Source organism: Hirundo rustica, chromosome Z (genome assembly GCF_015227805.2).
Source record: "Hirundo rustica isolate bHirRus1 chromosome Z, bHirRus1.pri.v3, whole genome shotgun sequence".
In the NCBI taxonomy this organism is placed as follows: domain Eukaryota; kingdom Metazoa; phylum Chordata; class Aves; order Passeriformes; family Hirundinidae; genus Hirundo; species Hirundo rustica.
The window spans coordinates 82,137,793-82,164,564 of record NC_053488.1 but is presented as its reverse complement, the minus strand read 5'-3'; the positions used below and the strand labels follow the sequence as shown (position 1 = coordinate 82,164,564).

General features: G+C 40.8%; 1 protein-coding gene across 3 annotated transcripts; it reads left to right on the top strand.

Annotated features, from left to right (window-relative positions):
• Positions 1–194: 194 nt before the first annotated feature.
• Positions 195–26,532, top strand: ZFYVE16 (zinc finger FYVE-type containing 16). Of its 3 annotated transcripts, none has more exons than XM_040089928.1 (19): positions 201–343; positions 6,685–6,793; positions 6,973–9,128; positions 12,261–12,357; positions 13,336–13,422; positions 14,215–14,363; positions 14,915–15,022; positions 16,829–17,204; positions 17,794–17,916; positions 18,025–18,180; positions 18,771–18,995; positions 19,826–19,908; positions 21,779–21,883; positions 22,302–22,452; positions 22,639–22,719; positions 23,250–23,412; positions 23,777–23,882; positions 24,313–24,477; positions 24,741–26,526. In XM_040089928.1, exons 2-19 carry the CDS (start codon positions 6,724–6,726, stop codon positions 24,900–24,902), a joined length of 4,563 nt encoding a protein of 1,520 aa, XP_039945862.1. In that variant the 5' UTR covers positions 201–343; positions 6,685–6,723; the 3' UTR covers positions 24,903–26,526. The 3 variants fall into 3 exon arrangements, with proteins under 3 accessions (XP_039945863.1, XP_039945862.1, XP_039945861.1); XM_040089927.1 differs by having other exon boundaries at positions 13,246–13,422; XM_040089929.2 differs by lacking the exon at positions 14,915–15,022 and having other exon boundaries at positions 195–343; positions 13,246–13,422; positions 24,741–26,532.
• Positions 26,533–26,772: the final 240 nt, after the last annotated feature.

Below are 26,772 nucleotides of genomic sequence, written 5' to 3'. Positions count from 1 at the left end.
TCACAAAACCGACAGGCCATTTTGTGGTGCACGCCCCCTCCGTTGTCTGTCAGACGTGTGGCCCCGCCCCCTCCCCGGGCTAGACCCCCCACGCCGGCCGTGGCGGGCAGCGCACGCGCAGGGAGCAGATGGGTGAGGTAGTTTGTAACGTCACACGTGTGTGTGGCCGCGCAGGCGCGTTGCCCGCCGCGGAAGGCCGAAGCCGCCCGGAGCCGCTGGCGGGGCTGGGGCGGGTCGTGAGGGGAGATGGCCCCGAGACGGCCGCGAACCGGCCGGGTGAGGTCGGGGCAACGTCGGAGCGACGCGGCTGTGGGAGTCTGACCTCTGACTGAGGTTTACCTGGGTGGGTTATTTGCCCCCGGAGGTTTGGGGGTGTTAGTGATATTATTGCTTACTGCTGTTCGTTTGTTTTTATATACAGTATATGGAGTATAGTTTATATACAAAGTCTGTATGGGGTATATGGAGAATATATATGGTATATAAGGTATATATAGGTTTTAAAGAAGACATAATATGGTACATAAAGTGTAATAAACAGTCTTACACTGTACACTTACAGGCATTAACAGAGTGTAAATACTTCGAGTCTGTATTTAAATATGAGCAGTGATGGCAGAGATCTGGTCATTAACACCCTCTGGGGAGTACAGCAGAGGGTCCAGCTGGCTGCCAGAGCCAGGTGCTCTGCGGCTGAGGTGGTCTCACATGAACCTCAGCTCGTTAATAATGCAGATCAGAGGAAATGGGACGTTGACGGAACAGTGGTTTCCGCTGAGGAGTGATCTGCCAGACCTGGTGCAATCCCATTCTCTCTACCCATTTTCTGTCAGTAGGTGACAAATGCTGACGGAGCCGGTGGTGGCGCGGGGCAGTGTGTGTGGGTTGTGTCTGTCCAGGGCAGCTAGCTGGTTCCTCCCCAGCGGGACTGCCTGCTGATGCTGCTGGTGTGCCGGACGCTGCTGGGAGTCACAGCTGGCCAATTTTCTGGCTCCAGTTTGCTGTGTCCAGTTCTGGGCTTCGTGGCAGAAGAAGGAGAAGAATCTACTGGAGTGGGTCCAGGGGAGGTCACAGAGAGGATTTGGGCCCTGGAGCATCTCTGTGCTGGGCACAGACTGCGGGAGCTGGGCCTGGTCAGGCTGCAGAAGGGAAGGCTGAGAGCGGGTCCCATCAATCCATACCAACATCTCCAAGGGGGGCCAGAGCATGAGGCCAGGCTCTGTTCAGTGGTGCCAGGGCCAGGATGAGGAGCAGTGGCCATCAAATAAACCACAGCGAGTTCCACCCCAGCAGGAGGAGGAACTTCTCTGCGTGGAGGGGCAGAGCCCTGGAACGGCTGCCCAGGGAGGGCCTGGAGTGTCCCTGTGCGGAGACATCCCAACCCCAGCTGGACACGTTCCTGTGTCACTGTCACAGGGGACCCTGCCTGGGCAGGGCTTGGGCTGGGTGAGCTCCAGAAGTCCTTTCTAATCCTAACGATTTTGTGATTCTGTGATTTTTCTGGGTGGTGTGAGTAATGCTGTTCTCAGTTTAGAGGGGAGAAAGGTTTTATGAGTGGTTGAAAGAATGAAAATTCTCAGAAACTGAAGATGATGTGGGATAGAGCTGTGAAGGTGGTAATGTCATTATGCTGCTGCTGGAGTTCTGTCCTTCTGAAGAGTCTGTGTTTATCTAATGGAATGGCATTCTTCAGTCAAGACAGTTTGTTGTGTTGTGTCCTGTAAGCTTGTCCTTATATGTCTGAAAACTGAAGCTTTTGTCTTCACCCTGTGATTCAGCTTCTAAACTTGCTGTGGCAACAGCCACCTCAGCTTTTGGTTTAGACAATAAGTTGTTTTGCTCAGCAAGAATTTTTGTTTTTATTTAAATTTTTCACGCAGTGCTTGTTTGGTTGTACTGAACTTCTCTATCAGGTTGATTGCTTATGAGCTCTGTGGGCAGCTGTTTTCTTAAAAATTTTGTCTATAGGACCTCAGGCCTATGTGTGGGTGTATGATGTTGGGGCCTGGGAGGGTGCTGAGAAGAGAAAAGCTGGTGTTAAATTCCTTCAGTACCCTTGATGCCTTTTCCATGGTCTTATAAATAAGAGTTAGACATGGGTAAGGGATAAAAGGGGTTTTATTTTGGTATTTAATGTGAACTTTTATTGTGTAGCAATTTGTCAAGGTGGAGTATGCCAAAAAGCATACGTATGGTAGATGGTATATACAATTTTATAGATTTTGTAAATTTAACAAAGATTTTTCAATAGGAGGTTTAAATGAATAATGTGATTTTTTTTTTTAAAAGTATTTTTTCTTAGATGGGTCTAATCTTAGTTTGCAGGATGTGTTTTAGAGGGGGGGGTCTTGGTTTCTCAAGACAAGTGTAAGGTTTTCTGGCTTCTAACTGTGAGGCTTTTATGATATTTGATCTTTTGGCCTAGTGGAATACCAGAATTATGTTAAAATATTAGGCTTAAAGAATCACAATTATGGATATTATGTATACTGATAATATATAAAAGGTATCTAAAAAGAAAAGGCAAAAATCATTGTGGCATCACCCTTAGGGTGCGAGAAGGGGCACACTGTAGTCCATGAGCATTTCACTGTGCACTTCGTGCCTTGTGATCCTGTTTATATTGGAGGTTTTGTTCTGCTTGTTGTAATTACTGGGGTGGTAAGGTGGAAAAAAGTATTTCAACCCTCTTGCAATCCTAAGTACAGCTTTCTACTCAGGCTAAATATAATGATTAAATACTGTGATGGAGCTGAAACAACATAACTCTGCAGTGAGCAAGAAGACTGCAGTTGTGGTAATTAGAATTAAAGTGGCTCCTGTGGTCGTCTCTCCGGAGGGGAGACCCATGTGCCCCTGCTTGTGTGTTCCTTTGCCTCTCAACCCCAGGCTGGGCTGTTGTAGTGTGTTTTGTGTAAAAGCAGGCTTGGCCTCTGCAGTGGGGCTTAGCGGTAACAAACTGCAGGTCTGGTGATGCCCATATATGTGATCACTACAGAGAGTAGTTTTCAGGGGTTCTTAGATGTGAGAAGGTAGCTTGTCTTCATACCTTGCATTGGTTAGTTGGTAATAATTAGCCTATCCATTCTGTTTTGCAAGTTATCACCACTGAAACTGCTAACTACCTCCATTTACAGAGTGTATCTGGAAAAAAAAGCCCTGGCTATCCATCCTGTAAGCTGGCCACTCAGTATCGCAGCAGCTTTGTGTTATTGTCTCCTTTAAATAAGGGTGTGTTGAGAAATCCCCAGTGGAACGTTGGTTTTGAACTCTGAAATATGTTATTGCCTGTTACGTTAGAAGGGATAAGTAATTTATAAAGGGTATAAAAGAAGGGTTGAAGTCTATGAAGTGTTTTTAAACACCCTGTCACACTTGCGTTCAGTGCAGTCATCGAGATCTCAGGATTTGCATTCCACAGTTAATAGTTAACAGTTTTAGTGTGGTAGAACTATTGCCTCTGAATCTTAGGTGTGGTGTTGTGTTGGGAGTGTGTCAGACCATTTGTTGGAGATGTAAGATGAGCCTGTTTAGGAACACAACAAAGGTGTATCTGCAGAAGTGACATGTCCAGTGTGCACTTTTATTGTAGCACCTTTTGTGCTTTGATTATTATTTTCCCATTTTGAGATGGACTGCTATTTTATCTTCAAGTCTTCTCCTACATAAATATTTATCTGAAAGCATATAGTTTTTAACAGACAGTGATTTAAATATTGTTTAAAAGTTGAAATATATATATAAAATGGAACTGAGGAGAGCCTTAAGTGGTACGTCTTTGTGCATTGTTAGGGACTTACTGCTACAGATAAAGTTATAACCGTTAAATTTATTTTTAAAAATACTAATCTGTGAACCAGTTTTGAGAGTGCCTAATGACTGCATTCAGATCTCTAAAAAGCCCTACCTGAAAAAACGTATACAGTGGTGGTGCTCCTGGTTTCTGATAGTTATGGTGTAGTCTAATTCTTTTGTTACAAGTATGAGTCTTAAAAGAATATGCTCAGAACAAATGCAGTTTGTTGAAGCACATGGTTTCTCCAGACCCTTCACTCTGGGAAGCAAGAAGCCATTTAATAAAATGTGTCACCAGAGCTTTTTCAAAGCTTCTAATCCATTAATATAAACATTGGGACAGGCTGCAGGCAAATCTAGGGAGCAGAAAATAAAACTTGTTCCTCTTGCTGAAAGAGGATTTGAAACATGAGAAACTAGAAGGCTTTTACAATTCTTTGGTGATGCAGACACATGGAGTCAGGACAGAGAGGTGCAAGAGGGACAAGGGGTTAATGCTGGTCTGCCCTGTTTTGGGGGTTTTGATTTTGTTGTGGGTTTCAGTTTTTTGCTTGTAGGCTTATTGTAGAAAAGATGAAAACCTATGAAAGTTTGAGGAAAGAGTAATGAAAGTAGGAATAATATGTATGCTAGTTTTTCAAGGTTAGGTTAGTTATTCAAAATACTTTTCCAAGTCAGATAACCATTTTACTTACGAAATAGATTTAACTAAAAAGAGCAACGTTGCTGGGTTGGTAGACTGAGGTATGATAGTTTTTTGAGCTCTCTGTAGAAGTGAGTTAATTTGTATTAAATAGTTGTAAATATTGGCATATGATTTTAGTTCTACAGTTCTTTTCATTGAGTTCTTCCATTTTTTGGAGAGTTTAGTGGGCCAACACTGTACAGCATCAATGCACCCTTCTAATTAGCATTATAATCTAATAATAGATAGTGTTGTAGTCTAATAATGCCCTTATGCTTAAATCAGAATTTGTTGTGTGTCTCTCAAGAGCGCAAAACAATGAATATTCTCTAGGCCTTTTAAAGTAAAAGACAAAGATAGATGAAATAATTATTTGCCTCGCCCCATTTTTTATTTTTTTTTAATATGGATGGCTTTTGTTTTTTATAAACTTCTGTCATTATTGATATCTGTGCTATCTGGTGAGATTGTATAATAAATACCTTCAGAGAACACAAATCAGCATTACGCATCTTCTGATGCCCGGTTTTCTTGTAACCCTTCAATATTTCTTGTTTATGTGGTCTATCTGACTATTGACTGTCCACAGATACGTGCTTTGGGGATGGGATTGGTACTTTGATGTCTCTCAGTGAATCACCAAAAGCTGTTTAATCGTGTGAGATTCTTAATTGAAATGACTTCCAGTTCATGTTGTTACAACCCCTTGCCAGGAGGTCGTGATTGTTACAGGAAAGAGCTTTATTCAGATGGGTGAGGAGAAGGGGCACTGAGTCTGTGCTTGCTGCTCTTTGAGCCCTCCAGACAACTGTCAGAGACTTGTATTAGAGTGCAGCCTGAAGACCTTGGCTGTGACTAATAATCATGGATATCAAAACAGCGATATCTATTCAGGTTGTTCATTTTGGGCTTACATATGGACACAAAGTACTGCATTACTGTGTATTTGTTTCACCTTTCTTATGCTTTTGCAAGCCTCTATTTGAACTACACATTGCCTTAAAGTGTTCTTCTCCATGCATAATGATGTGGTAAATAATTGCATCATGTGTGGTGAACAGTTACATATTAATGTAGGTTAAAGCTCCTGATCTGAGCTATTCAGTGAGGGGAAGCCTTAGAGCTTAGAGGGGGAACTAAGGCACAGAATCTAGATCTGTAGCTGCAGGGTGGCATGAGTAATGTGAGAGGATTTAAATATTTGTTTGTGCTCTAGGATTTTAGAAGAATGGCTGGACACTACTTAGGTGGTCAGAACACCAGCTGCCTTGGGGTAGGGTGTTAAGTCAGTGCAGAGGCTGAATGCACTGATAAAAGCAGAATGAAAACTAGACAGCTCTCTGCAAGTGTAGTTTACAGACATTAGACCAAATGGATGTCAGACCCTTCAGTTTATTCAAAGGAATTGTAAATACTGATTTTTGATAGGTTGTTCCACTGTATGGGTAGCCAGCCATCGAAAAAGATGTGCAGTTGGAAAGTAATTCTGAGTGACCGAAACACAATAAAATTGAGTGGCTGGAAGGATTCATTAAACAGATAAACAGATTAAACAGATAGGGTGTTTTGCCGTGGGGAGTATGATTGATAAATAAGTAACTTTCTGATGAGCTGTGAAGTCTATAATCAGAGTTTTATGTTCTTGGGGTCTCAGAATTATAGTTGTTTGGGTGTTTTGAGTAGAACAGAAATGATATGCTGAACTACAGTGTTGGATTTTTAATTTTTATTATTATTTACACAGTTCAGTTGTGTTAAAAGGTAATAACAGCCTATTTTGTTTTTTAACTGTAGACTGTGTGGCATAAGATGTTTATGGTGTCAGACTAGAAGATCCTAATAATCCCTTCTGGTTTTAAACTTGATGACATTTTAATGCCATAGCAGATGCCTTTTTTCTTTCTTTCTTTTATTTTTTATTTTTTTTTATTATTATTTATTTTTATTTTTTTAATAAATAGTCTCAATTTTGCAATTTGAAGTGAATTTGGGCGTGTATTGTTCATAGTGCTGAGTACACTGAGCATACCTAGAATACTTGGAGGCTGCAGCTCTGTTTGTGCTTAGGGTTTGTCTACATGGAGAGAGAACAAAGTATTAATAAAAATAAAAAAAACCACCTCGTATGAGTGCTCTCTAATATGAGCACTTGGGCTTTGCAAACAAAAAATGTTTTGGATTAAATGCTGTGTTTTTCTCTGTAGGTTTAAGAAGGCTAAGGCTTCCCTAGAACTTTGATTAGAATGGACAGTTACTTCAGAGCTGCAGTCTGCGACTTGGACAAAGTGCTTGATGAATTTGAACAGAATACAGGTTGGTTTCTGCACTGCTTTTTTCGTGGAAGTACATGGTCAAATGATTGTTACCATGGAGTTTGAAAGTAGCATCTGCTAAGTACTAGCTTGTATTGATGAGTAGATGGGATTAAGTGGGAGTACACTGTGGAAAGAGTCTTACAAATGTTGCTTTTGATCTCTTCTTGCTTAAAATAGATGAATGTGAGTGCTTCAGAACACTGCAAGATCCATATGATTCAAAGCTTTCTTCAGTTTTGGATTGCTTAGAGCATGCACACCCCACACCTGAGCTGCCAGAGGATCCTGCCAGATGTCCTGCCCCAGAGGAGAGCTCTGTCTACACCCCTGCAGGCACAAGTGATGTGCTCAGTTACTCACCACCAAAAGAGAAGGCTGTTGCTGGACCTGACCTTTTGTCTACTGTGGACAGGGGTTCCCTAAATGAAATTCAGTCTTTGAACCTGGGGAGGTGTAGTGCACCTGTGTGTGATCTTGTCAGTGACACGGCAAATTTAGTCCACTCAGTGTCTGTTCGGGAAGGGAGTCAGAAGCTGCAGCCGGATGACTTCCAGTGCAGCGAAGGGCCCGCTGGCTGTGGCATGTCTTGTGTCCCCATTCCTCTTTGTGTGACATCACCTGGCTGCAGTGGTGCTGCCAGAACAAAAGAGGGTGATGAGGACTCAGTATTACAAGATTCAGGGCATCTTACAACAGAGCAAAGTAATAATTTTGCTTTAAAACCAGAGAGTCATGCTGCGGGAACAGTCCTGGGCCTGTGTGATGATCAACACAGGACAGAATCTGTAAAGTGCAATGAAGTACTCGACCACGCTGGACAAACTGCTACCCTGGATACTGAATGTGTCACTGTAACATCACAGAGTTTGCACGCACAAAGTCCCAAAGATGAGAAAGCCTCCGAAAAACTGCCTTTTGAACCACAAGATGACAGTGCATGTTCTGCAGCAAGCAAAGAAGTGTATGGGGGAAATGCCATAGGAAAGGTAGACCCAAACGATGGGAGTAATGTTGATTCCATGCCTTCAGATCTGCCAAAGAGGCATCCGTTGCACTGCAGCAATGCAACATTACCTGGAAATTCTGTCTTACCAGGCTCCTCTTGTCAAATAGGAGCTGAAGTAGAATTGGAAAAGAAAGACACAGAAGACAATTTAGGTATTGAAGAACTTAATAGCAGCGAGATGCTAAGCAGTGTTTCTGGTTCGTGTGTGTCAGCTGAGGACGTCCAGACATCTCTGTCTTGTCTTCCCCTTCCTGTGTCTGTGTGCGGGTCATTAGTTGTAACAGAAGAAAAGGTTAATCCTCTGCCTCAGAATGCAGTGGAGGAGGTTATTAGTGATACTGTAACTGTTCATGCCGGAGAGTCTAAAACTCGCTTCCCCAGCAGGGAATCCTGTGAAAATTCTAGCTGCCACGAGCAAGAAGATGTAGTTGAAATCAGTGAAAGTATTGCAGAAAAAAGTAGGGATGGAGAGAAGTACAATACTGAGAATGTAATCGATGATGGTGGTTCTCAGCAAATTAAGGCTTCTGCTTCTGCTTTTCTAGACCTTGAAGCTGAGCCATATGGTGTTGGTGTAGACACTTTTTATGATGAGAGCATTAGCTCTGTTATGGCTGACTTTACTGATGAGAATGTTATTAAGAGTGATATTCTAATAAGTGATGCTGAGCTTGATGATTTCTTATATGGACAAAGTCTGCAGTCCAGTGTGTTGAAGTCTTCAGACATTGATGGTAACTTGATGGAAGCTGATGCAGATGGAGGGAATTTAACAGATCTGAACAACCTGGATTTGACGGAGGTCAGTGAAGAACTTACGCAAACAAAACTGGAGGAGATAGTGAGCATTAGCAGTAACCTTAAAGCATCTGTTCCTGACAATGAAGTGGAAGCTGCAGTAGGAGTCAGCATGTCTCATAGTCAGGGCAGTGATAGTGAGAGTGGCAGAGGAGCTCTAGCTTCTAACATTTGTATTAAAGGTGCAATACCAAAGCAGTTGCTTGACTTTTCCCAAGGAGCTGCTGGTCAGGGTCAACTGAATAGAACAAATGAACTTGAAAGAGAAAACCAGGAGTCTGGTTCTGTTACCCCCGAAGCTCCCCTCTCAGACACCAGTGCAAATGTTGGTAATAATTCTGACCCTGGGGACAGCAGCTCTGAAGCTGGAGGAAATCAAACTGAAAGTGCCAAATCACATAAAATACCTGCAGTTCTGTCATGGAAACAACCATTGTGGGTCCCTGACTCAGAGGCACCCAACTGCATGAACTGCCAGGCCAAGTTCACCTTCACAAAGAGACGACACCATTGCCGAGCCTGTGGGAAGGTGAGTTACTGGAGCGGGGACCTGTGCTGCTGACAGGAAATGGAGATTCTGATTTAGGCATAATCAAGATAGAGAAGGGAAAGAATATTGACAGAAGTTTTCTAGTACTTTATTTAACAAAGACCAGTTTTTATTTTCCCTCCGTAGGAACCTGATGACTGTTGGAAAAGACTGATGTTAATTAAGAAACATATGACCTTTCTTGTGAAAATTGTGATTAAAGGGAAGTACCGAGTTCTTACCTGCCATTACTGGCTAGGCTGATGTGTTTTACATAGAGTAGAGGAGATGAGATGATGGACTACTTCATCATAATCTTACTGAACCAGCCCATTACTAAGCTTTTAACTTAAGTATTTATGTTTTAAAAATTTGAGGTGGTAATGATGAGAATCCAGTGGTTTTACTAATGATTATAACTGTAGAGCACTGCCCACTGACTTGAAGGAATTGCAGTCTTTCAGGAGCTGTAAGCAGCAGTACCAATGCAAAAGGATTTATGGTGTAAATCTGTCTTCTGGTGTGTTTAGATGTATCATTTTTTAAGGAACTCATCTCGGGAAAAGTATGTGAATCGCCAACAAAATGAGTAATTGCAGAACTTTTTTTCAGCCTGAGGTCTTCTACAGAGAGTGATACCAGAGCTGATATTCAGTTCAGAATTCCCTTGTCATCTGCTGTGGGTTGTACTAGTGCATAAATGGAAACACTAGCAATACTAATGACTTCACTGTTCATTGTTGCTCTGTGAGCTTTGAGGATGAGGAGACAGGGCAAAGCGTCAGTGTCAGTACTAAATTTTCATTTTATCTGATCTGTTAGTTTCAGTACTAAATTTTTGCATCCCCAGTGTTAAGCACCACCTGGAAATGCATGATAGTTTTTCTTTCCACCTCTCTTTTAGCACTGTTTATTCAAAGCATGATGTTTATTTACTTGGCTGCAGTCAGTGTGAACTAAAATGTAGGTGTGAATGGGAGGGCCCAGGAAATGAAGAACTTCTTGTGCCATTGAACTTACTGCCAGAATATCCTGGTGAGATTGTGATAGTTTAAAACACAGTACTTCAGAGTGGCTTTTGTTTTAGTCATAAGACTGACTGACTTCAAGTTCCCGTCTTACATTTGCTGTGAAGTTCTTGCACCTTGTCTAGAGATGGGATTGGGACACTCTTCACTGCACAGTCTTGTTGACAGCTGTGAGTGTGTCAGCTGAGGGGCTCTTGGCAGAACAACAATGTAATTAGTGGGAGCTTCACAATGTCCCTTTTTTAGGAGACTGAGTGAAGGCAGCATGGGTTGTCTAAACCTTACAGAAATGGGAGTGCTGTGCAATGACAGCATTTCTGAATGTACAGTTTAACTTTCTGCCTTGTAAGACTTTTTGTCTTTTTAATAGCAAATTTTTTCTCTTAAAAAAATCCCAAATCAGACATTCCTTGTGAAGCTCTTGCTTGTTGTGTTTTCAGCCACTTGGGAAATAAAAGAGAACTGATAGGAATTCACAGTTGTCCTCTGTGGACTGTTCTAGACGACAGTTGCATGGATTCCCATGATCCCACCTTTTTTATCAGTGAAAATGGCAACACTTGTAGACTCTGACATCTGTGCTGGAAGGAAGTATAAAGTTAGTGGTCCCTGTTTTCTCTCCCATTTGCAGCCCTCACAAGGCCAAACAGCTTTGCAGTTCCATTTTCCAGCTGTGTGTCTCTTGCTGTGGTCCCTTTCTTCTTCCTAGTTCAACCAAGACCCACTTGTTTGCTCAATAGCCTGCTATTCACCTCTTTTCTCCTGCCCCTTAGTTTGCCTTCACCTTTTAGGTGCATTAGGATTAATCCTCCTGCAATCCCCTGCAGGTCCTAGTGTCACCAAGGGTATGAGGAGAATACTTCTGGGGATTGTGCTGCTTGTGGCATTTGAAGCCCTGAAGTGGATTATAACTGATTAGCAATTAATCCTCATCAATTACATTCTTAATGTATGTACTGAGCATGCGTGTTTCCTGTTGAGGTAGATTACCTACTCTAATCCAGAAGCAGCTGGAATAGTTTCTTTCTTTAGCTCATATTACACTGATCAGTCACTGCTTTTACAGTGACTTTTCTTGCTTAGAGGAGTTTGTAGTAGTAACTTTCTTTTTCCTATGCCACTACTGTTTGGGATTTCTCCCCCGCCATCAGCCTTTGATCCACTTTGCATTTCTGGATTGGGAGCAATTAGGATTTAGGTGTTTCAGAAGACCTTTTGTAAAGGCTCCAGAGTCTACATATAGCTAAAAATCGCATGACTCGTTAAAAACTTGCAGATCATCCGTGAGAGAACATGAGGGGAAAGTGACAAAAGCTCCAGATATTTATGGCAGCTCTTGCAAAACACCATCTATTCTGAAGACATAATTTTTTCAATGGGATTGTGTAGATGTTGTCCAGGCTAATGAGACACACTTCCCCCCCTCTTTCTGCTTAAAAATAGACAGGATATATGCCCTGTTCGAATAGAAGAGCATATTCTGTTCTTCCAAAGCAGCATTCTTTGAAAATACTTGTCTGAAGGGAGCTTGTCCCATGCAGGCAGCACTACTTCTTCTTGCTGGGGGAGCAGAAGAACCACTCAGCAGCCTCAGCATGTGAGCCAGCCTGCCCCAGGAGCCTGCAGCAGAGAGCTCTGGGTACCCTACTGTCCCAGGGTGGAGAGGCAGCCTCGAGTGTCTGACAGACTGGTAACAGCTTCCTGAGAGCCGTGGTGAGCACACAGGACTGCAGAGATGGTCCTAAAGCACCAAAGCAAGTCCCAACTCTGCATCTCAGTCCTTGGCCCTAGCACTGGCGTTTAATGTAAGACACATACAGGAGGATCAGAAGTAGGAGTGATTCTGACCTGAAATTCTTTTCATCACTCCAGATAAGAATTTTAATAGAATTTCAGTTGGATCCTCCATATTGCTGCTTTCTCCTGGGTTTTTATTCTTTGTTGTTTATTTTTTTTCCCGAGGATTTCTTTATCAGGAATTAAGATACAGGCTTGAATACTAGGCTACAGATAGTTTAGAATGAAGCAAGCATATTTTTGGAAGAATTTCCTATGCATTGTGCAGTATATCTGTAATATTTAATGCAGTCCTTTTCTGATTCAGGTTTTTTGTGGTAGCTGTTGCAAACGAAAATGCAAACTGCACTACATGGAGAAGGAAGCAAGAGTCTGCACTGGCTGTTATGATGATATTAATAAAGGTAAAGAGGTTTTTTTGAGTAATTGCAGTAATCATTGAAATGTCTCTTAAACCTTTGTTCTTTTTGGGGAGTTTGATTACTTTAATTGGTGTAGGTTTTCCTGTTTCTGAGATAGGGGGATAAAGAGAATAATTATACTTCTTAGCTGGAATTCAGTTCTTATTTTGAACTTTGAGTCTCAAGTTGGTTGTTTTTTTACTTTAAAAAAACAAAAGTAGTTTTTAACTCCATAGGATTAAATAGGAAGTTATAGAAGAATACAGTTTATCCTGTTGAGTCATATGTCACAGGAATCTAGCAGAAGTTATTCTCCCTCCACAGTAGCCCTCTGTGTGTTTAAAGGCTACATCCCTGCTTGTTCTCACACGTTCTTTGCCCACCTTATTCTGCTTCCTTTCCTGGTGCTTTTACAAGGCACTTACCACAGCTGCAGTAAATGATTCATCAGATAACCTTTTCTTAACTGGAAGCTAACCGTGGATGCTTATGAAAACATCAGGAGAAACAACTGAAGTCCTGTTGATGAGTATGTAAAAAAACAAATTGAAGACATGTCAGATTTTTAATAGGCCACCTGAGTGGGGTTCAGCCTGACAGATGTGATACATGTTTGCCCCAAGGGTCGGGGGTCACAGTGATATAGTCACTGCAATGCTGCCAGGAGGACAAGGGGAGGTGTCTTTATCTCATGAGAAATAAGGCAATTAGGCAGGTAGAGAAGGAATCTAAATTTTCTTCCATACAACAGTTTGAGTGTTTATTTTTCATAGCTAGATCACAAACTGCACATTGCCTCTGCCAAAAAAACCCCACCCACCCACAGTACTGCTCTGCAAATGGAATTTAATCAATTGTGAGATCTTAAAAAACTAACCGCATTATTTTTAGCACAGGCATTTGAAAGGATGATGAGTCCAACTGGTCCTGTCCCCAATTCCAGTGTCACCTCTGAACATTCTTCCGCTCTTCCATCTGTAGAGGAGGCTCAAATACCTGGTGGTGCCAGCTCTCCTTCACCATCTGCATTGTTGCCTATCTCAGCACTTAAACAACCTGGTTTTGAAGGTACAGACGCTAAATACAACATATATCTAACACTTTGAGTGTATCTTTGGAAGGAGCTGCCAATCACGTCTGGGATTTATAGTTGGTATTTTTTGTGTGAAACAGGAACACTCTGAATAGAAATATTTTCAGTTCCCAGTTTTGGTTCCAGGCCCAAGCTAATCCTAAATCTCTATTTATGAAATGTGGGTGTTACTTTTCTCATTGTGCTCTCTCTTTATATTGTAAATATTTTTGTATAGCTGTTAATTTTATAATTTTTACATGTCTTGGGAGATCTCTGGCTTGTGTTGGACTGCCAGTCTTAGAGTGAAAACAAAAAGTATCTCCTCGGAGAGGAGTTACAAGAGAGGAACAAAGGTTAATTCTCTGTGTAAATACAAATGATTAGTGGCTAACTAGTGTTCCACTTTTATTAAATATCTGACCTATTTCAAAGAAAACACATTTTTAAACAAAGTGATAAATCAACTTTTCTTAGAGTGTATTTCATCTTTTAGTTGTGATGTGCATTTCATTCTTACGTCACTACAGAGGGATGATTGAGGAAGTAGCCTCCTGTGTGATATGAGTTGATAGGTTTAACTGTAGCAGGGCAGCTTCCTCTGCAAGTGAGAGATTTTGTTGCATGTATTTGCCTGATTGGAGACTGGCTGATGTCAACCTCTACCTGTGCTTCATTCCAGTAAACAGATGTCTGTACATTTGGTGGGGAGAAGGGGCTTCGTTTTTGTCCCTTTCAGATGTTGGAACAGTGCGATAATATGGAATTGATGTTTTAACCTGTTGCAGGTCTCTACCCCAGAGAACAGAAGAGGGTTTGGTTTGCAGATGGTATTTTGCCAAATGGGGAAGTGGCAGACACAGCAAAGCTGTCCTCAGGAGGAAAGAGGTCGCAGGACTCCAGCCCAGTGAACCCGGACCTACTGGAAACACTTGCGGTAGGAGCTGGGATGGTTCAGCTGCATGAACTACCTGTTGGGAGACCTTTGCTTGCCATGGATGGGGCCCCTTACACACCATGACTTCTGATTCAAAGCTTTTGGAATCTGAGACAATATTTGAGTATTTTTGGCAGTGGCTGTGAAGTCCTTGGATTGAAAAACATTGTAGTAATTTTCAATTTGAGTAAAACCAAGCGAAGTTTTCAAAGGAAAACTTTGTTTGGTTTGAGGTGTCTGTTGTCCTAGGTTACAATGTAAGATGTGGCCAAATTATGTAATTCTATCACCATCTACATGAGCTGTTGAAGCTAGGTTGGGCAGTGTTTCCCTTGCCCCCTCCCTCCAGACTATCTTCTGTTAATGGCCCATCGATGCCCTGCTGCATGACTCATAGGTAACTCCCTCCAGGAGCTATCTCTGTTTAATGGGCAATCAAGGACCCATTACAAGACTGATAAAATTATATCAGCCCATTGTGAGATGCTCCGCCCAGGGGGAGGAGCCAAGCATTCCCACCTGGATGTAACCTGGGATTTGGGACAGCACAGGCAGCCTTACCCACTGGATTCCCAGAGGACAAGAGCTGCCAGACCTTTCTGCAGGAACACTGCTTCAACAAGACCGCTTCATCTGGACTGCTACCACCATGGTTTCAGGTTGTATTCTGACTCTGTCAGTGATCTTTTGTACTATTGCATGTGTTTTATTTTATTTTATTTTATTTTATTTTACCTTTTTTTTTCTCTCCTATTAAATTGTTTTTTCTGACTTGGAGTCTCTGGCTGGTTTTGCCTTCAAGCCAGCACATCTGTGAACTTCAAAACTGCTGTGGCTGAAAATTTGCTGAAGCTTTTTTTTTTTTGTACAGAGTGTTTGATGAACCGCTTTTGTGAAGGTGACTTCAGCCACAGTTCTTAAGCCTGTCATTAGCAATATGCTTATAGTACAAGTTTGTGGTTGGTTGTTTATATTTCCAGTGGCTTGCTAGAGTTTCCCTGATGAATTAGACTAACTAAGTTGCTTAGTGCCCTGCAATACCACATTACAGGGTGCAACAAAATCTGCGTATTGCTTCTAGCGTGAACTAATATTGAACTGAAAGGGGGTTGGTTTATCATGAGTCATATGCATACTATTTAATGAACTGCACTTTGAAAGAAAAGCCCAAAGAAGAGATATAAGTTTGCTGTGGGAAGACTTACAGAAAGAAAGCGAGGATCCTCGGAAACCTTTTTAAGATAAAACATAGCAGTGAAGCACTGTCTCAAGTAATAACATAAATTCCATGATTCTCACAACACTCTAGAGTTTTTAAAATACATTGTTAAAGCTAAAAACCCAGATCATTATTATTTGTATATAGAGGATCTGAACACTTATCAGGTGTATAGCATTTAAATCAGCTATTACTCATGAGGAACTGTAGTAATCAAATAAAAAAGAGTTGGAGTAATCGAAAGATACAGCCTGTCTCTCATTTTGGGGAAAGAGTAGGATATTTGCACTTGTAGAAAACTAAAAGAAAAAAAAACGAAAAGCAGCTTCGACAAAGAGATTGGAAGCCAATTAGTTGGTAGCTGTCCTGTGCAGCCTCAGAAGCTCAGACAAAACCAGCAAAGTGCCACCCTGAAGCAAAGGCAACACAAAATCCTGAAAGTGCTGCCACAGGGTGCTGTGAAGGGCAGAAGTGCCAAGTGGTATGAAACATAGGCAAGTAGATTCAGGGAAGAAGTCTATTATCAGCCAATTTAGCCATGTTTTTGTCTGCGTTTTTGTGGAATCTTCCCTTTGGGGTTGGTGGCTTTCTTTTATTTTGTGGCAGCTTATTTGTTAAATGGAAAATTTGCTGGAAGCTGATGGGACACCAGGAGAACTGCTACAGGGCAAGCATAAAGTTGTCAGTTTTTTTCTTGTTGTATGGACAAAGTCTTCCCTCTGGATATAGGATGCAAGTCTGAAGAAATGTGCATCACCGTTTTTGTTGGAGGGGTCTCTGGGGGTTTTTTTGAGTTTTGTTTTGGTGTTTTTTGTTGTTTTTTTTTTTTTTTTTTATGTTGGCTGATATCCCAGTGTGCCTCTGTTCATGGCTTGTCATACCTGTCTTGCTGGGGGAGCAGTGTGGATTTGACTCCAAACTAGAAATTAATCAGATTGAGCAAAGCTACACCCAACTACTAGTAGAAAGTAGAAATAGTATAGAAGTATGTTTGCAGTACTCAACTTCTGATCCAGTGTTAACAAACAAATAAATTAACTATGCATCTTCACCTGTGTAACTTCTAAGCACAAAAAAAGATGATGTTCCAGGAGAGATTTGCTGTCTTTCTTCTTTTTAGGAGGAAATGTATTCTTAACTTTTGTGGTAGATTTCTTTTTCTTTTTTCTTCTAGAATACTAATATTGGAAGTTTAGCTGTTTGTGAGACAGTGTAGATTTTTTTTGTTGTTATTTCTTCTTCACAGGCTGCAAACCCAGAGGAAAATGAGCTGCTAACTGATATAAATCAGAAGCTGGAGGAAGAAATAGATAAGATGACAAGAATGGAGGAATTACATCCTTCTGTTCCTTCAGATGGTGCACAGCAGGCCACTCCAGGCCCGAGTGAGGTGGCACCCAGCTACAAATCTGTCACTCTAGGAACTGAAGAGTGTTCTCCTGCAGCAGCTGAGAAGAGCAGTCCCAGTTCAGTGGATCAGAGCACACGGGATGTGCCTGTCACTGCTTCAAGTTACAGAGCGCTGTGTGGGATAGAAAACTGGGTGCAACGAGAGATCAGCCTTCTTCCTGATGGTGATCAGCTGCCACCACTTCTGCTTGCATTGGATGAAAACGGGAAAGGTAAAATCTGGTAACATTTTGAGAAAGTTGTTAATATTTACTCAGAGAATCCTAGAATTGTTTGGGTTGGAGGAACATTAGAGCTCATCCAGTGCCATCCCCTGTCATGGGCAGGGACATCTTCCACTGATTTGTAAATGCAGACTCATATGCATGCAATTTGTATTTTAATATAATTCTCATGTAGTTTATTTGTTGCATACTGGATAGTTGGGTAATGACTGCATTTTTAACAAGATCAGTATGTTATGAGAAGAATGCTTTACCACTTAATCGCATTATGGTGGTGGCTATGCTCATCAGAGGTACCTGACAGAATCAGGGTATGGGTGAAGAGGGAGCACACATTCAGTCAGATATTTCCAAAGGAATGGTAGCCCTGGTTTGCACCTTTGTTAGAAGTTGCTGCTTCAGTTCCATATTCAAGTTCCTTGAATCTTAGGGTAAGCTTTTCCCTGGTTGATCTATTCAAATCTTAGGAATAACTACCCGGGTAGGAGGATGGGATGACTGTGTCATACAGTGAACTGATTCTTGATTTGGGTCATTGGTTGGTATATTGAACTTAATCATGTGTTCATTTATTTAGATCTTCTGGTGGAGGAACATCCAGTTCACCAAAAGGTCGCTTTGCTGCTTGGGAAAGGACGTTCTAATCCGTTGACTTTTATTCTAAATGCAAACTTGCTTGTAAATGTGAAGCTAATAACATGTAAGTATTGCACATTTTCTTGCCTTTTTTTTTTTTTTTTTTTTTTTTTTTTTTTTTTTTTTTTTTTGCCGTAAAAGAGCATTACTGTGGTATCTTATCTTTTTAAAGATTCCTCAGAAGAGTGCTGGTGCTTCTCAACAAATGGACTGCATGGTTTGGGTCAGGCAGAAATCGTCATTCTGTTGCAGCGTTTGCCAGATGAAGATGTTTTCCCTAGTGAAATATTCAAATTATTTCTTGACATCTATAAAGATGCAATGAAAGGTGTGTCATTTTAATGTCTAGCTTTTTCTTGTGTAGTATATTCTTGCTGATCTTTAAAACCTAAAGGTGATTGGTAATTTTTCTTGAATTATATATCTAATGATTCTGTTGAAAGAGCTTGCAGTGTTAGGCCAGTGTTGTAAATAACAGAAACAAAATACTTTATGTTTGTTTCATATACGTCTGAAAACATCCTGTTTGCAGTTTTTTTCGTTGTTTAGTCTTGTTGTGGTTGAGATTCTGTTATGAGCCCTTGAGTCTATGATTTTTAGGACACCTGGCACTTAATTTGTAGAAGTACAGTGCTCATAAAAGTAAATCTTTTAGGTCTGTTGATCAAAACTCATCAATTGACTTGTTTAGGACTTCTGGCACTTGTTTGGAGAAACTTAGTTTCATAGTCAGGTTCATTCAGTGGTGAAGTACAGGGCTCTTATTCTGTGGGTTTAGGTACCTGACAGACTTCAGGATGATGTGAGGTAAATGATGGGCTTGCAAGTCTGTCAGAGGTCACTGCTTAGAGCAGTTCTCTTGGCACTAAAGTGTGAATGACACAGATCTGTAAACACTCTCCATTCCTCTTTCCACAGGAAGGTTCATAAAAAGTATGGAAAATATTACTTTTACAGAAAACTTTCTCAGCAACAAAGAGCATGGAGGATTCCTGTTTGTTTCACCAACTTTTCAGAAATTTGATGATCAGATTCTACCAGATAACACTTTTCTTTTTGGCATTCTTATTCATAAGCTGGAAATACCCTGGGCAAAAGTGTTTCCAATCCGTTTGATGTTGAGATTGGGAGCAGAATACGGGGGTAAGTTTTAATGGTTCCAGTAGCTATATAAATATAAAGTTCCCTTTGGAAAGTACAAGTAGTTTTTAGACAAGCAAGCTATTTTAAAATCATCTTTGTAGTATTTTATATTACACTTCTATAAGCCCAACATGCAGAGCCACCTGGGAATGTTCATTGTCCTGCTAGACATCTTTGATTTTTCTTTTTTTTTTTCCCTCTTAGTTGATGAGAAAGCTAAAAGACCAAAACTGATGGTAAAATACAAGGCTTTTTTTTTTTTTTTTGATTGTAGGAGAAAAGTTTGAAGGGATGTTCAAGCCCAGTTTACAACTCTGATAAAATGGTGCTTTTAATTAAATTATTTGAGATAAGTGTATTGGCAAAATACTACTGCTTCATAAACCAAATAAAGGTATTGATTACTTATAGGGACAACTTACTAATACATTGGAAACATCTAGGCTTGTAAAAAGGCTGTAGCCCACCATTGTAGAAGCTGCAAGTCCATAACATGTAACCATTGCCTGTTCATGGATTTCTGGAGCCCACAGTGGACCTCAACCAGCCAGATCCTGTCTGTGTGGTGATAAGGGTGGCAGCTGCTTGGTTGATATTTTTTCTCTTACCAAGCCACTTGCTGTGTTTTGTTTTTTTTCAGTTTTGTCAGATATAACTGTAGCGGGGGAGAACCACACAGTGGCTGAGAATTAGAGAGGGGCTTTGCTTCCTTTGCTTGGCCAGATATTGAGATTTAGAGACAGGTTATAGCTGAAAAAAACCAGAAAACTACTTGGAATAGCAAGTTTTAGAGTTGTTTATAAGTGAATATGACCTTTTTTCCTTCCTAGCCTACCCAACTCCTGTGGTAAGTGTCAGGCACCGGAAGCCACTCTTTGGAGACATTGGACACACGATTATGAATCTACTTGTTGTGAGTAGATACTTTATTATCTTCCCTTCCTGTTGTAATCAAAATTATATAAAATACCCTCCAAACAAGTTCTTAATCTTGAAAGCAGAGCTAATGTTTTTGTTCTTCATACTTGACTTAAAACTGGTGAGGGGGTTAAAAAAGCTATTTGTTTAATCTTGTATTGTTATGCATTAGCTCTGGTAGTGAAAAAAGGCTTTTAATGAGGAGGGAGATGTTGACATTTGCATTGATGCTGGTAGTCATCATTGTTCAGGTGCATTTTTCTCTTCTGAGCATCACTGTGGTGCAGTGATTCTGGTCTTAAATGCAGCAGCCTTAAATGTGAAGAAACACCTGACAGGCAGATGCTGTGGACTAACTGCAGTAGTAGTTACTTTGTCAGACAAACTTAACTTTGCCACAGTTATTCAGCTTGACTGTCTTTTGTGAAGGACTTTTTGGCAAAATTGTAAGTCAGGTCTGGAATTCGTGCCGTTCCCTGTGGAAGCTTTCCCTCTGTTACCCAAATAATTTGATTTCAGATTGCAGTGAGCCGGTGTTCCTGACCAGTAACATTCCTCTTCTGATACTCACATAGAACTTCCAGCATTTTCCATCCTAGCATTCAGGGCAAGGCCATGGAGAGCAGAGCAGGTCTCATTTAGGCTATCACTACATCCACTCCCCGGTGTGGAGACCTACATAGCTGAGATGAAACTGCAGTCTTTGCCCTCTTTTTCCTTTCTGCCAGCGCAGGTGTGCAGATCACTGTGTAAGGAATCGGCTGGAGGAGGTGCTCTAGCTAAGACCAGCACGTTTCTTCTTCCTGTAGGAGTCTCACACTGTTATCTGTGAGCCACCTCCCAGCCTCACTGGTGATGTGCCAGTGCTAACGTGTAACTGCACCGTCAGACTTCAGGCAGTCTTCCTGTTGTGCTGCTGCTGAATGGGTTTTCTGTGAAGTTTCTTTTCAGGTGGATTAGAGTTACTTGGATTTCCCTTCCTGGCTGTGTCAGTCTGAAGCAGGCAGGGGCAATATGTGCTCCTTGCAGGAGTTTGCGTCACTGCATGGCTGCAAAATGTTCTCTTGTTGGTGCCGTGGCACCTGTGATGCAAATGCTCAGTTAGAGATCATGCAGAGCCTCTCCCCACACAAGTGGCTGAGGCAAAGGGCACCTGTGATTTACATCCTTAGTGTTGGATGCCAGTCCCATGGAAACTTCAGTGCATCGAGATGGTTTTGTAAATGCCCTTCTTGCTGCAGCTGTGCTGATGGAGGAAGGCACTGATTGCCTGGCTCAGTTGGTGAAAAGAGCCTCTTTATACCTTTTTTTCCAATTGAAGTAGTAAAAGCAAATGAGACTATTTCATACCTAATGTTGTTTTTCTGGAAATAAACAGAATTTTGCGGAAGTGGGTGAGGTGATGGGTGATTACTTCTGTCACAGAAAGGGATAAGAAATGGTGCAGTATTCAATCTGTAAATCAATGTTAGAGCTGTAGGGGACAGGCTGTGAGCCTGGAAGCAAACTCATTTAGATGGTGGCTTCCACACTTCACTTTTCTATCAGAGAAGGAGAGTGTTGAAGTTTTCTTTCCCTAAAACAGTGGGATTCTAATGTGTATGAAGTAGCCACAGAATAAATAATCTGTTTGTTAATAGAGCTAATTTGTCAGTGCTTTGAATTTGTTAATATATTCACTGAGGTGCCTGTCACATACACGCGGTAGGCAAAAAAGGATCCCTATGTCTTCAGCCACTCTTAATATTACTGTTTTTTAGAAGTCATAGAGATGTATTTAGAGTACTTTCATCTAAATGATGAAGGTAAGGAAAAGGTAAGAAAACAGTATTGAATTGTCTGCTAACGTACATTGTCTGTTATAGGACCTTAGAAATTACCAGTATACCTTGCATACCATAGACAACCTGTTTGTTCATGTGGAAATGGGTAGAAGCTGTATTAAAATACCTCTAAGGAAGTATCATGAGGTGAGTGCACTCATCTTAGCTTTCTAATCCAAGCTGCTGTGGTCTTCATTTTTTGTATAGTACCAGTCACATCTCTACTATCAGCACTTTGAAAAAAAACCTCTCTGAACTTCATCCTGAGCTAAATGTGTAATGGGAAGGGCATGCAATTACCTGAGCACACACTTCCTTCTGTCCTATGTGGGAAGGTGAATAATGAGGAGTTGAGATTTAGGATAGCTGTTAAATACTGAAAGATCAGCAGTTTCTTCAAAATCTTTCAGCATGTATTTTCAAACATTCACTTTTCCAGATTTCCAGATGATGATGTTTTGCTTTGTAATTTTTAAAATAAACTTTAAAAAACCCAAACAAACAACAACCTAAAAACCCCTCTCAGTGAGATGTATCAGTGTAGTGGCAAATTTTGTGTTTTCAGGTGATGAAGTTGATCAATTCCTCTAATGAGCATGTAATTAGCATTGGAGCAAGTTTCAATACGGAAGCTGACTCTCACTTGGTGTGTGTGCAAAACAAGCAGGGCCTCTATCACACACAGGCCATCAGTGCCACAGGACAGCCCAGGAAAGGTAAGAGGTCTGGGGGAGAAAAATAACAATTCTAGAGCAGAGATGGAAGTTCAGTGTTAGGCTGCACAGAAAATGCATCTCTGGGGTTAGATTAAATTGTGTTTTAAGAGGATTGCAAGTGGTAGTGTCTGTTATGATGACTGGAGTGACACGAAGTGGAGCTCACTTCTTTCCAACTTTTTCTAGTTACAGGTGCAAGTTTTGTGGTGTTTAATGGAGCCTTAAAAACATCTTCAGGTTTTTTAGCTAAATCCAGTATAGTTGAAGGTAAGAATTTTGTTCTGTTCTCATCCTAACAGACTTTAAAAAGAAAGAAAAAGAGCAGCAGTCTTGTGTAAGGTCTTTATGCTTCAGTAAGCTAAACTTTTCTTTTCAGGTTTTTTAATTATGTACTAAACCTATTGGAAACAAATGCTGCATAAAAATACGTGATAGTTCACCTACTTGTTTTAAAACATTGAAATTTAAACTCTGTTTAATTGGTGCAGGTCTTTCCTTTATGAAGCTATTTTCATTGCCATATTGCTGAAATACATATATTGTCACATATATTAAAAAAAAATTCCAAAATTAACTTTAAAATGATCTTTTAGTTTGGATTCTGTTGTGAAAAAAAAAGGTTTTCTTCCTCTTTCATGTAACATTTATTGCTCTAGGTGGGGGATGATGTACTTCTGTGCATTTATTAATTAGCTGTAGGAGGTAGTTGGTCTCAGTAGAATTTAAGCCAAGATTCTATTAAAAGCTGTGCTGCTTTTCCTGTTGATTATGTGGAATTTTAACTGGTTTTCTTTTAGATGGGCTAATGGTACAGATAACACAAGAAACAATGGAAAGCCTACGTCAGGCATTAAGAGACAAGAGGGACTTCAAAATAACCTGTGGAAAAATGGATGCAGGGGACGTGAAAGAGTATGTAGATATTTGTTGGGTAGAAAATGAAGAGAAAACAAACAAAGGGTAAGTGTACTAGCACAGCCAGACATCTGAGAGAATTCTTGCTCCCAGTGTTCAAATAATCTGCCATTAGTTTCTTGGAATTAATCTGAAGTATTGTTTTGATAGAAAGTGCTTGATATAAACCAAAGATGGTTTATAGTGTCTCAAACCTGCAAGATTAGGTTTCTATTAATGCTGTTAGTTCCCTGTTTAGGATGTTTCATTTTGTACCATCTGTATTTTCATAGTGCGAGTCCTGTATTGTATGTTGTTGTAAAGCTATTTAAATAGCCTTAAAAGATGGGTAAATATTATTTCATAAAAGTTACCATATCTGAAGTATAAATGTTGTTTAAATTACTAATTATACTATTGTTTTCCATAGAATTTTAAGCCCAGTTGATGGAAAATCAATGGAAGGAACTCAGAGTGAAAAAGCACCACAATACAGAGACTTCGAAAGAGAGGGCAAAGTTATGAAGTGCACTGAAGTTAGTGAATTACATAGTTCTTGAACCTTATTTATTATTTTTTGAGTATTTAAGTGGTAATGTGATGGTGATGCTAAATGATACTATTAAAATGAGCTGAATTTGTGTGTAGCTGTCCTGCCAGGCACAATGTTTTCTGCAGCTCCTTGTGAGTTTACACACTAATCATTTTTCTTCTCTGAAAAACACTGACATCTGTCAGCAGTGACAGCAATGTAAATACCTAATGCAGGCATTCCCATGGTTCCTGAAGTGTTTTGACTGTATGGATGAAATACTTGAGTACTTTGCCAGCAGACAAGCATCAAAGTTTGCCCTGTTTGGTTTTGTGTGATCCCGAACTACTCTTTTTGCTAACTTTGGGAACATTTTGCTAACTTTTTCAAACAGTACCAGGCTGCTGACTGCCGTTCCCTTTCTCTGATCTCAGGTTTACTATTTTGTAAAGGATCATGAACCATCCAGTGTTGTTCCCCACCAGTTTGCGAAAGAGATTGCCATTGCCTGCAGCCACGCTCTCTGCCCTCACCTTAAAACCTTGAAAAACAGTGGGATGAATAAGATAGGACTCAGAGTTTCCATTGACTCAGACGTGGTGAGCTTTCAACTTTTATTGCACACACTCCATTTCCACTGAAGTATCTTCCCTTGTAAATACCTTGGATCTCTCCATGAGTGTTTCAAGAGCTTTGCCCTATCCAAGATCCAGGCTGAGGATGACATTTAGGGAAGAAGCTGTCTTGGTCATTGGTTTCTCGCTTCATAGTAGCTGAAATATTCTTTTAGCGTGATACAGCACTTTTTGCGGTCTTGTTAATAAAAGGAGTGTTACTTAGTATCAATATATTTCCCTCCTAGGTTGAATACTTAGCGGGATCTGGAGGACGCCTTCTTCCACAGAACTACCTGAATGATTTGGACAGTGCTCTGATTCCTGTGATTCACGGTGGAATGTCAGATCCTACAGCTCTGCCTCTGAAAATGGAATTAGTATTTTTCATTATAGAACACCTGTTTTGATGAGGCTGATTAAATGCATACGCTGATTTGCTAGATCTGAACACCAAAGTTATAATGCTATAAACACTAAAAATGTTAAAGTTTCTAAACCTGTTATGTTTTAATAGCTTTGCAAACTGTTTTTTGAAAAACAGATCCTCAGATCCTCTCTGGTTCCTCTACCACAAAAGAGTTGAAGTTTGTGTCGTGAAGTTCTGAAAGTTTACACTTAATACAGGTGCAGAAGAGTGCAGATTTTATTGCTCCTCACACAGTTGTTGTGGCACTTGGTAGGTGTAGTGTAACTCCCAAGTTACAGGATCTTGCCTCTTACCCTCACATTAGTGTGTTACTAAAGTTGCTGCGGTTCTGTGTGATCTCTGCATGTGCTTCCCCCTGCAAGAGTTGAACACTGGAGCAGGGCTGGCCCAAAACTGTTTCCTTTCCACAGGAGGTTCAGACACCAGACCTGCTGTAGCTGCCTGGAGCCCTGTGTGCCAGGGCAGCTCTGGCAGGGCAGGGGAAACACTGTGGGTGTGTGAATAAACACCTCACTGAGGTCATTAACCTGGGGATGTGATGCTGGTGCTTCAGGAACATATGCTCTCAATTAATGTTTTATAGAGTAACTGTTTTCTTTCTTGTATTTATAAGGATTTATCTAACTTAAATGGATGCTGTTTTTAGAAAAAGTGTTTTTTTCTTTACTCTGTGTTCAAAATTCCATATACAATTTGACCTTTCAAGAATTAGAAAAAACCAGATTACCCTTGATGTAATCTACATGTAGCAATAAGTCAGACAAGAATTGTGTGCAGTATTTTTTCTGCTCCTGTCTACTGCTTTTACCACATTTTAGTAGCCAGCTTTGCTTTCAGGGAGAACGATGTATTAAGCCTGAATTTTCACAAACAGGTTGATTCTAATGGAAGGTGTCCCTGCCTGTGGCAGGTGGGGTTGGAACTGTTTAAGGTCCCTTCCAACCCAAACTGTTCTGGGATTTTTAGTATACCTGAGGTTCTTGCATAGGATGTATTTTTGATACTGGGTCATTTAGATGTATTTATATATTTGTGACGCATGTGATTTGTGCTGAGGTTCACTGAACTGCGGTTGGGGTTTGGTAGCAGCTAAACAACTGCTTGTCAAGAACAGAACCAAAACTAAATATATATGAGATCTATATTGTTTACAGTAAGAATGCTGGTACAATTTTATAATGAGAGTATTAAAACTTGGCTGCCTTCTTGATGCTAATAGGGGATATTTTATGTTTTTGTATCAAAAGCAATTTGTAATTTAACCTAATCATCTCTGCTGTTATCTGTGCTTTAACACTCCAGTCCTAGAAGGGTTCAGGCATTGAGATCTTAACCTGTATGGAACTGACCTGCATTTTAGCTTCTGTGCTGACTTCTGAGAAGCTGCTGTTAGGGAGAAGAGCTGAACCCACGCACAGTACTAACAAAACATGTCCTTGTTGAAAACAAGCTGCACCGAGGCCCTTGATCCAGGAGCCCCAGCAAGAGGATGGACAGCATTTTGGGTCTGTGACAGGGCCAGGGCACCTAAAGGAACAACTGCCTCTTGGCACTTAACCTCTACTAACTCCTTTTCAGTAATGATCAATAAAGTTAACTACAGTGCTTGCAATCTTCTGCCTCTTACTCACAATGAAACAAAGACAGATTTGGCATGTGTGTGTCCTGTCTGCAGCTTTCTGGGATGCCTGATGTTGCCCCAAAAATGGGATTCATTCCTCAGGGTGTCACAAGCCAAGAGTGATACCCTGGAGAGAGACACTGGGTGTTCCATCAGTGCTGGGCAGGTCTGGGTGCTCAGGGTGTTCCACCACACCTCACTGCTCTCACCCTGCCATTATTTACATTCT